General features: G+C 43.4%; 1 protein-coding gene across 1 annotated transcript; it reads right to left on the bottom strand.

Annotated features, from left to right (window-relative positions):
* Positions 1-2,174: 2,174 nt before the first annotated feature.
* Positions 2,175-5,539, bottom strand: LOC149204054 (uncharacterized). Its single transcript, XM_089397024.1, has 3 exons — positions 5,245-5,539; positions 2,659-5,131; positions 2,175-2,331 (listed from the first exon to the last, which is right to left on the bottom strand). The coding sequence occupies exons 1-3, from the start codon at positions 5,537-5,539 to the stop codon at positions 2,175-2,177; spliced, it is 2,925 nt and encodes a 974-aa protein (XP_089253150.1).
* Between the last annotated feature and the right edge of the window lie 5,892 nt (positions 5,540-11,431).

Raw genomic sequence — 11,431 nt, 5'->3', positions numbered from 1 at the left:
AGAAAAATTATGGCAACCAGGAAGCCTACTACTCACAACTATAAAGATGGAAGTGTTGTTACCCCTAGCCTTTCACAACCTACAAGGATGAAACCACAACAATTGGAAGAAAAATAGAGCAAAAGGGCTTTGTTATAGTTGTGATAGCAAAAACACTAAAGGTCATAAGTGTCCTGAGAAGATATTACTCTACATAGATTGTGAAGAGGAGGAAGAAAAGGAACAAGAAATGTCAAAAGAAGAGGATATACTCTAGGAACAAACCCAGATAAAGAAGAAATGAATCTGACCATATCTTGTAATGTATTGGCTGGAATTACCACTCTTCAAACTATCAAGATATAATGACATATCAAGAAGAAAAAGGTAATAGTGTTGATTGATTTGGGAAGTACCCATAATTTTATTCATTGTAAGATAGCAAAGGAATTGAATTGCTTCCTATATCCAGCACCAGAGTGTCAAGTGATGGTTACAAGTGGAGGAACCATAAATTGCTCTGGAAAGTGCCATAATATCAATCTATACATGGGAGAATATGTATTTAATAGCCCAATGCTTTCCATTCCAATGGGTGGTGCTAATGTTGTACTAGGAGTCCAATGGCTACAATCCTTGGGTACAATAGCTTTTAATTTTCAAGAACTTTTCATGAAATTTTCCGCGGAAGGAAATGAAATTGAATTAAGGGGTATTGCAGGGAAACAAGGAAAGATAATCAGCTCTAACAGTATGAAAAAGCTTCTAAAGAAGGAACTACGAGGTGTAATTTCACAATTATGTTCGCTAGAGGTTCCCACATTGAAATCATCTATTTCTCTAGATCTCCAAAAAGTCTTGGACAATCATTCCAAGGTACTTAAGACTCCCAAAGGTCTCCCACCTATTCGTGATCATGATCATGCTATTCATTTGATTCCAGGAAGTGTTCCACCAAACATCAGGTTGTACAGATATCCCTATGCCCGAAAGAGTGAAATTGAACATATGGTTGCAGAAATGCTAGAGGCTGGTATAATTCAACCTAGTCAAAGTTCTTTCTCTGCTCAAGTAGTATTGGTTCACAAGAAGGATGGATCATGGTGCATGTGTCCAGATTATAGGGAGCTCAACAAGCTCACTATTAAAGATAAATTTCCCATTCCTATCATTAATGAATTATTGGATGAATTGCATGGATCAATTTACTTCACCAAGTTGGATCTTCGTTCAGGATATCATCATATCGGAATGAAGACTGAAGACAATCCAAAAACAACATTTAGAGCTCATGAGGGTCATTATGAATTTTTGGTCATGCCTTTTGGCCTTACCAATGCACCTTCTATATTTCAAGGTTTGATGAATTCCATTTTCAAACCCTTAGAAAATTTGTGTTAGTATTTTTTGATGATATACTAATCTACAACAAGTCTTGGAAGGATCATGTTGAACATGTTGACAGGGTGCTCAAACTATTGGAGGAGAAACAGTTATATGCAAAAAGCTTGAAATGTTTCTTTGGAGTACAAGAGGTGGAATATTTGAGTCATATTGTATCTCATGAAGGTGTTAAGGTAGACCCTAGCAAAATTAAAGCCATTAAGGAATGGAAAATCCCCACATCCATAAAGCATCTACGAGGATTTCTAGGGTTGATAGGGTATTATCACAAGTTTGTTAAGAATTATGGGAGAATATCAGCACTTCTAACAACATTATTGAAGAAAGATGCATTTTCATGAACTCTAGAAGCAAGAAGGCCTTTAGACATATTAAAGAGGCAATGTGCCAAGCACTGGTCTTAGCTACGTCGGACTTCACAAAAACCTTTATTGTGGAATTTGATGCTTCAGGAAATGAAATTGGTGTTTTTTTTTATTTTTTTATTTTTTTTTTATTTTTTTTTTTTTTTCCGAAGAAAGAGAATTCATAATTTGTATTAAAAGAAATTACATGCTGTTGATGCCATTGGCATATGCTGTAGTGTGGTTTTCACCACTGTTCAGAGAACAAAATTACATCAAAGTGCCCACAGAGATACGGTGGATCTGTATCCCTCAGAGAAAGGTGCAATGTCTCAAAATTACAAAAAAGCAGGTCTGAAAAGTATAACCGCTATACATATGCAAAAGGAAATAATATAACTGTGCTGAGTCTGTTATATACAATATATATCAATGCAGAGCCAAAATTTAGATGGGTGCATTTTCACCCTGTGGGAGACCATCCATATATGGGCGATGGAAAAATCTGTGCATCCCTTCCGGCTTGTGTTCCTCGATCAGCCAATCTCCTAGAGGACGATCCGCCGCTTCTTTCGAGAGTCGGTCAGCAGTTGAATTTCTTTCTCTGAAAATGTGAGAAACAGTGATCTGGTCAAAATGTGTTTTGAAAAAAACAATTTCTTCCAAGATATGTTTCAATGAATGTGCATGACAGATGGATTTGTTGTTAACCCAATCAATCACAACCTTTGAGTCCCCAAAAATTTGTAGATGCCGGCAGTTTTTGGACAATGCAAAATAGAGGAGATGTCTCAGTGTAATTAGTTCAGCATGGTTGTTTGTGCCAGGGCCAAGTCCCATTCTCAGGTGAAAATAGTGTGAGTCTGATAGATGAAATAGAATGCCCCCCCCACATCCTTGTCTCGGAGCTGCCCCATCAAAATATGCCCACGGTATATTCTTGTTTATGATTTCTGGTGTAATATTCCTGGGGGTGATCTGTTTATTTTCAAAGGGGATCTCTGAATATGCCGCACAAATGGAAGGTGGAAGAAGGTTCCAGTTTGTAATACAATCCTCAAATATGATTGCATTCCGTCGATTCCAGATGTGCCAGGACACCAATAGCGGTAAGTTCCTGGACTTGCCTGAAGCCACTGCGTTCCACCACAGCTCCCAAGCCGTTGGTATATCATCCCCCTGCCAAGCTGTATTGATATTGAGAGCCTGAGTGACCTGGTTCCATATATCCTTTGTGACTTCGCAGGTAAGAAATAGATGTGGAGTTGTTTCTTCCTCTTTCCTGCAGAGGACACACCAAGTCGGTCCAGCAAAAGTTCTTTTCCTGAGATTGGATCCAGTGGGTAATTTATCTGCAAGGATGTTCCACATGAGAAGACGAGTTCTTGGTTGAGCTTGAAGGTGCCAGAGAGCTGTCCACCAGCTTTTATGCAGGTCGGGGTTCTTTGCCTCAATCAGTTTATAGTAGCCTAACTTCGGCGCATAGTTACCAGATTTGGCAACCGCCCAAATAAGCTCGTCCTCATCCTCTTTTAGCCTGACATGTGATTCTGTTAAAGCTTGAATGTAGTCTTTCCAGTTTAAGTGCCATTCATCTATCAGTTGCCATTGTCGATCTGTTATCCATGCCTGGGTGAAGATGGAAGAGTGTAGTTGATCTCCAATCTGCGCTAGATATTTAATGCCTTTGTTATTAAGGTATCGAACCAGCCCCTCTGGCAGAATGTGCGCATTTCCAGAACCGGGCCAAGGGTCTAAGCCTATGCGGACTTGTGAGCCATTTCCAATACGCCACAAAAGATTGTCTCGAATAAGAGGCATGGCATCAAGGATGGCCTTCCAGATCGCAGATATGCCTTGTCGGTTCCAATGAGGTCTACGGATCCACTCAATGATATTTGAGGGCCAAATATACTTCTGGTGAATGACTTCCGCCCAGAGACTATGCTGTTTGAGTAGAGACCAGCCTTGCTTGGCAGTTAGCGCTTGTGCAAATTCCGAGAGTGCTTTAAGTCCCCACCCTCCCCATCTCTTTGGAGTAGTGACTGTTGACCATCTCGTCCAGGCAAATATCTTCCCTTTTTTGTTCCCATTCCAAAGGAATCTGTTCCAACATACTGGGGTAGCCTCAAGAACAGATTTGATCAGCAGAAGTCTACCTGCTTTAGATAGAAGACGATGATGCCAACAATTTATCCTTTTTTCAATTTTGTTGATGATCCAAGACCAGTGCTCGATTTTGTACCCATCTGGCCTTAGTCTAAAGCCAAGGTATTTGAATCCATCCAGCAGATTGATTTCCAAGAAGGGGAAATGCTGTGACGCCAGTAGAGATTCCTGGTTTGTGCACCCCGCCGTTGACCTGGTAGATTTCTCCCTGTTGATCACCATGCCCGTAGCCTTACAAAAGAGTTGAAGAATATTATTTAGAGCAAAGGAGTCCCGGACACTTCCATTCAAGAAAATTAGAATGTCATCTACAAACAGTAGATGAGTAAGATAGTACTGCTCAGTGATTTTAAGTCCACTGAAGTCACCATTTCTTTTTGCAGATGCTATGAGTCTGCTGAGCCCCTCCATGACAATAAGAAAGAGGAGAGGGGAGAGAGGGCACCCTTGTCTGATTCCTCTGCTGATGTTGAAGCGAGTGGAGGCCGAGCCATTTATGAGGATAGCATATGAGACAGATGATATGCAACCCATAATCCAGTTAATGAGAATGTGGGGGAAGCCCAGATGTGTGAGTATCATCTTCAAATAGAGCCAGTTTACCTTGTCAAAAACCTTAGCAAGGTCGATCTTCAGGGATATGCCTTTGAGGTTCTTCTGCTTGATGGAATGTAAGGCTTCCTGGGCAGTGCCTATGGCCTCTTGGATGTGGCGATTTTGGAGGAAGGCGAATTGTTCAGCTGAGATATGTGCGGACAGAATAGGCTTTATGCGATTTGCAATAATTTTAGCGATGATTTTGTATAGGCAATTACAAAATGAAATGGGACAGAAGTCATTAAAGGATGAGGGGTCATCGGTTTTGGGTATCAGGGCAATGAGGGTGTAGTTCATAGGGGGGTGGATGTGCCCAGTGATCTGGCTCTCCTCAATGACCTGCAATAAGTCCTCGCCCAGCATATCATAGAAAGCAAGATGAAACTCCACTGGCCATCCATCCGACCCCGGACTCTTATCCTTCTTGAACCATTTGAGGGTGCTTTCCAACTCCTGAATGGTGACTGGTTGAGTGAGATCTTCAATATCCTCTTGTCCCACAAATCTAGGAAAATGACCTGCAAGATTGATGATGTCCGGTAGATTGATGTCATTCGGAGCAGTGAATTGTTGCTTAAAATGTGATACTCCCAATTTGGCAAGTTGTTGATGCGTGGATGCCCATCCATCTGGTTCAGCTGGCAATTTCCAGATAGTGTTTGCTGCCTTTCTGCCATTGGCAAGATTATGGAAGTATTTGGTATTACTGTCGCCAGCTTTGAGCCAATATTATGGAAGTATTTGGTATTACTGTCACCAGTACGCTGATTGTGCCAAGTTGGGATCTTCTTGTTCATGGGAATGTCCACAAGTCTGTGTGCGTCAATTAACATATTCATTTGATCCGCAATAGGGTCAGTCTGAGCATGATGTCCCCAGGATTCTCCAACCCCCAGGGAGAAGTTGAAGTCGCCTCCCAGAACAGTGTGCTGAGTGATGAGATTGCCATTTAGAAAGTCCTGCCAAAATGATAGCCTATTATGGTTGGGTCCATATATGTTGATAATCCTGATAGGGAAACCCAAATTGCCCATGTGGATGTCCATACCCAGGAAACCCCTGCCCCCCCATATGGAGAGGGGCCTGCTTTTTCTTGGATTTATGCCGATGGCCAGACCACCTGATCGGCCACAAGCATCCAATCCATGGAATATCCAACCCGGTTGAAGAGCCTGTAGGCTTCGCACAACCACCTCAGATGTGCATAAGGTTTCCTGAAGGAATATTATATCACATCTAGATTCATACAAAAGTCTTTTCAGAGGCAATCGTTTTTTGGGGTTGGCTAATCCCCTGCAGTTGTAGGAGAGCCAGATCATGGGGAACCACAGGTCAGGGGCGCAATTGCTCTAAGTGCCCGTTCAATGGTGTACTGTCGCCCCTGGGCGACATCAGCAACAGCATTTTGAATGGCTGAGTTGATTTGAGATGGTCTACCCCTTTTTGGTTTGCGGTGACGACCAGGGGAAGGTCCCAGACCAAGCAGCCTGGATCGAGCCCGGGGTCTGAGATGGTAGGGGTGTGAACCGGAGCCGACCGGGGAGGATGAGGGTTCGGGGAGGCCCAGCTCCAATTTGTGAGAGGAGGGTGTGGTGGAGAAGGTGGGAGGAGGGGGTGCAATGGTGTAGGGGATGGAGGGAAAAGGATCATGATCAGTATGAGGGGACTGCAAAGATGAATGCATAACAGAATGCAAGACATCAGTAAAATTTTGAGAACTGATAGGGACAGAGACATTACCCGGGTGAGATGTAGCAGTCTCCGCGGTCTTTGAACGAGTGCGCGGCGGGGCTGGTGTAGATGAAGCCTTTTTTCTGGCGTTCTTCTTGGCGCCTTCAGTAGCCTGCTCTGTAGGAGTCTCATGTTGCGTCGGCTCCCCGTCCTTAGGAAGATTAACTCCTTTGTCTTGATCCACTGAGGGCTGCTGTCTGGGACCTTTGGTATCCTCGGAAGTCACCCCCGAATTCAGAGGGCAGTCCTTGTAGAGATGCCCAATTTTATGGCATCTGCGACAACGGAAAGGTACTCCTTCGTAGTCCAACAGCTGCTTGCGCGAGAAATGTCTGTGATGCAGGATGATTTTCTCCTCCAGTCCTGGCCTGGTGTCAAGGTAGACGAGGATGCGTGCCAAAGTCATAATACCAGTTTTCTCATAGGATTTTTCATGCTCCAAGTAAGTGCCGAGAGTATCGCCGATTCTCTTGAAGACATACGGGTTCCAAAATTGCATGGGCAATCCAGGAAGACAGACCCATATTGGTCCAACACCCAATTGTTCACGCTCCGGGTCGAAGAGGGGATCCCAGCGCTTTAGTAGGACCGGAGCCATCTCGATATGCCAGTATTGGGAGAGAATCCATTGGGTGTATTCAGGCCTGTGGAAGTGCAAAGCGAACCAGCCCCTCGCGAGTACCCTGATAACCGGTAGTTCTTTGAGTAGAGTGCCCCAAATCTCCTCAGCCCATAGCTTGAGTCTTTCCACAGTGTAGGTGCGACCCCTGACTCTACCGACCAGGACTTTTCGTGCAGTTTCCATAACATCCGGCAGCGGAGCTTCTTCGCCAAATGTGATGTTGAAATCTGAATCGATAGCGCGGAGGCACTTGCCTTTTTTTAGTTTCTCAGTGCGCTTGCCAAAAGGGAGGTCCTTTAGAAGTCTGCGGCACGGGTCAGATGAACTGTGCTGAGCGGAACCCGCAGAGCGAATCGGAAGCGGAGGTGTGTTAAAATAGCCCGAGCGGATGGGGGAGCGAGGACCAGTGCTGCTGTTGCCCGGGAGAAGAGTACAGGGGGGGCGCAAAGAAACCTGTGGGTTGTGCGGCATGAATGAGACAGAGGGTGAAAGTGAGGTGGATGGAGGTGGAGGCGGAGGGGGGATAGGTAAAGCAAGGCGAGAAGGGTTCAGAAGTGGGGAGTCAAACGAAGGCGAGGACTGAAGGCAGTTGCCCAAAAGGTGGAGCGTAGCCGGTGAGAGGGGTGGGCATTCAAGGGTCGGAGTGTCGACCAGGTGATGATCCGAGGGCTTCTTCTTGCCTGATAGCGGCAGATGCGGGTGCTGGGAAGGGCCAGCTGTCTCAGATGCAAGTTCTATACACCGGGGTTTCATAGAGGTCAGATTTGAGTGTGCCCAGATGTCCTGGTGAGGCGTGGGGTCCGCCTCGTAGTCAACCAGTTCTTCATCATCCATGTTGCCTGTCAATACAGTGATTCCAGTGGAGACCACCCAGGAGACCGCCCGACGGATAGTGCGGAGTGTATGAGCGATGGGAGGACCAGAGGGGGACCGCAGAGTTACCAGTTCCAAGAAAACCGTGAAAACAGTTGTCGCGTAGCTGCCTGTCAGTGACCCGAGAAACCTGCACACAGACCGATCGACGCCATAGAGAAAACTTCAGTCTGTATCGAACCTAGGGTTAGGGTTCCACCATTTTCGCAGATCATGAAATTGGTGTTGTTTCAATAAAATATGAAATACCCATTGCTTTCAAAATTCATCCAATCAAGGGAAAGTATTTACAGAAAGCTATTTATGAGAAGGAAATGTTAGCAATACTACATGCACTTAAGAAAAAGAGACCCTACCTAATGGGAAGAGACTTCAAGGTAAAAACAGCTCATGATAGTCTTAAATACTTTTTAGAACAAAGATTGTCCTCTGAAGAGCAACAAAAATGGGTCACAAAGATGTTGGGTTATGACTTTAAAATTATCTACAAAAAAGGGAAGCAAAATGTTGTGGCAGATGCACTCTCAAGAAATGATGAGAATGTGGAAGCATTGTTGTTACAGGGAAAAGTGTTTATATAGAACTGCTTATCCCACTAAGGTGTGGTAGCTACCTTAGAAACAAACAAAGTAAAGCTACTTTCGTTTTTCCTTTATGAAAGATAGATGATAGAAGAATAGAGGAGACCAACCTCTGTCTTGCGCTTGGCTCCTAGTTTGATTCCTCTCTCTTCCGATAGTTGTTTGCTACTTGCTTCCTTGTACGCCCAGCTTCACAGAGTACCTGTAGAATCAGAGTAGCATAACACTATACAAGAACATGGATCTATAATCATAAACAATCTAGGATCAGATGTAAATTGACCATACAAATGCATAAAACATAAATGACACAAGAGTATGGAGGAAAACTTGAATAGCTTTTATTGATAATCAAGAAAGAGCCAAGGGAGTTACAACCAGTTGTTCTGACCCAGCATCATCCTCTCAGCAAGTACGCCCTTCTTCACCTCATACAAAGCTTAGATCACCCAACACTATGATGTTGTCTCAAGAAACCAACAACAATTCCTTACAAGATGCAAAATTCCAGCCTCTGGATCTCTGGGATGAGGGATCCATATATAGATATCTGTAAGGGAGATGAGTTAGCTTGTGATTTGATTAGAGTCTTCCCTCTGATAGTTCTTGCTTCCACTTGGAGATTGATTGTCTCTTACACATCCTTGGTCGAATTCAGAGAGGCAAGTGTCACAAGAGAAGTTTCTGGAAGATTCCATGCCTCTCCACCTCGCGGATTGACACTGCCATTTGTCACTTCTCGCCCATCGCACCCCATAGAAGGGCTTTTTGAAATGCAACACACCCACAGAGTGTACTTAGGTGAGATGCAACGCAGTTTGCCTATGGAGCAGGTGAAATGATCTTGTTTTGACCAGTTCTGAGCAATTTTTCATGGAGCACTTCTGGGAGAAGCTGTAATCAGTTGACCTTGTTCCTTTAGGGGTTAGAACAAAACTTTTAGGGACTTAGGATCCCTTGGTTTATGGACATTTTATGCTTGGGGTTGCAGTGCCCAAAAATTTCTATAACAGTTGCCCCCTAAAGCATGAGGTCGTTAATCTTTTTTGATGTCGGGTGAAATGCTTTATTATGAGGATCCGAAGTTCTTTCAAGCTGGGAGGAGACCTGTAATAAGATACAATACAATACATTATCTCCATATTTTTTTCATGATCTAGCTTAGGTGGGCATTCCCATGCTCAGATTTATAAATTCATTTTCATGTACATAGGACAGACAATCGTCTGAGTGTAGACTAATGATTCTGGTAGAGCCATCATCCCTTTGATTGGATGATTATCTGTGCAGCAATAATGTACATTTGATGTCTTTATTTCCCTAAATATATATCGCAGCCCGGATGGATGAAACTAGATCCGGGGTCTTCAATCTCGTTCGATCTTCACTCGAAGTACAAGTCTATCCATGTGAGAGATGTTCTGGAGTCGAACATGGAAAGACATCGCCTGATTACCAGCCAATGATGTAAGCTGTTAACAGGCGCGAGAGGAGTCACCGATAATGATAATGACCCTCAAGGTACTACAGTACAATTCACGTGGTGTGAATAAAGGACTTGGCGTCAAACACCACGCAAAATATTTCGGTCGAAGGCCATTGATGTAAACCTGTTGCCGGAAGTGAGAAACTTGCCATTGAGGCATGCAAGCTTCAAAGTACTGAACGGGGTGTTCCTAGATCGACTTCTTGGATAATGAGCTGATGTCGACAAGAAGCGATCCGTCATAGGAGGGCCTTAATGAATCCCACATCAATGACACGGAAGGAGCAAATGATTTTAATGGAGGTGAAAATGATCTGGTGATATAAGGTTCAGGGTGGCGGTCATGAAAGAATGGAGCATAAATGTATTGTAGCAGGTGAGACACAGGTGAATTCTTTGAATGACTTCTCTTGAACATATCAGTGACACTGACGTGATGGATTGGTAGAATTAACCCCATATGTGGATGGTGTCATGGGACCATGGTGATGTGACCGGTGAATGAAACAACCCAACCCGACTTGGATGCGGAGTGAAAGTGTCATGTTCAAGAGCGACTTGCTACCAACAAAGTTTCTTCAAGTTTTCTTCCCAATTTTTCCCCAGTCATTGCTGACCAGTACCTCTTTATTTTTGTCAAGCTTGAGGAGGATAACATATGCTTGTTCTATAATTTTCCCTTCAGGCAAAACCATCGCTATGTTTTAACGAGCCTAGCGATAGTGAAACTCGTTCTTGTCTGCTATTAGGTTTTAACGAGTTTAACGACAAAGATAACTCGGTCCTTTTCAATTTTAGAGAGTCTGAAAAGGGACGTAAAGGAAACTCCAAAATTCCTTTTTCGTCATCTAATCCCTTAAGTCCGAAAAAGTATAAAACAATACAGAAGGGATGAATTTTCGATGCTTTTAACGAGCCGAACAAAACATGCGCTCGATCTTTTTGTGTAATAATCCCTCAGGTCCAAAAAGATTAAAATCTAAAGGATGGATAGCACTTCCGGTCCCTTTAACGAGCTGGAGAGGCCAATGGCTCGACAATCTTTTCATATTTTACGAGTTAGTTGAAAAGAGCTTAAAGTAGACTCGTCTTTTGAGGAACGAGTGATAAAAATGGGTAGCAACTGATTCCAGGTAAGGTTTGGAATTTTCCAATCACGGCAGTGTTACAAATATTGCTAGTGGGATCACTCTTCGTAGCTGTTCCTCAAAAAGGGTAAACAATCAAATGGAGGTGAATGATCGGCCAATGCAGAGTGGAGGTGATGATGAGAACACGACCAAGGCTTTAAAGGCTGAAGTACTACATTCATGATGGTTATTTACTGGGAAATAGTTCATTTTTTAATGAGCTTAAACGCAGGGAGAAACATTTGCTCATGACTTATGTTTATTTTTTAATGAGCTTGAACTATGTGCTAAAACTTCTCGATTAATCTAGTCGTAAAATAAGAATGTCTCATATATGAAAACTGCAATGTTTTGAGTTTTGCCCCACATCCTTTCTTTATGCAAGTTAGGAAACGACCAATCCTACGAGTTTAAATGGTTAGAGGACTTACAAATTTAAAAAAATAAATGGTCGCTCTTCGCTTGCACGCCAAAAGGTTTGCATGCCCCCAGGTATAAAATAAAGCTTCAAGGTC

This window comes from Pinus tabuliformis, chromosome 1_2, assembly GCF_031772625.1.
Source record: "Pinus tabuliformis cultivar Carrire ecotype Pingquan chromosome 1_2, CPIR1, whole genome shotgun sequence".
Taxonomy (NCBI): domain Eukaryota; kingdom Viridiplantae; phylum Streptophyta; class Pinopsida; order Pinales; family Pinaceae; genus Pinus; species Pinus tabuliformis.
This window is presented reverse-complemented; position numbering and strand designations above follow the sequence as displayed.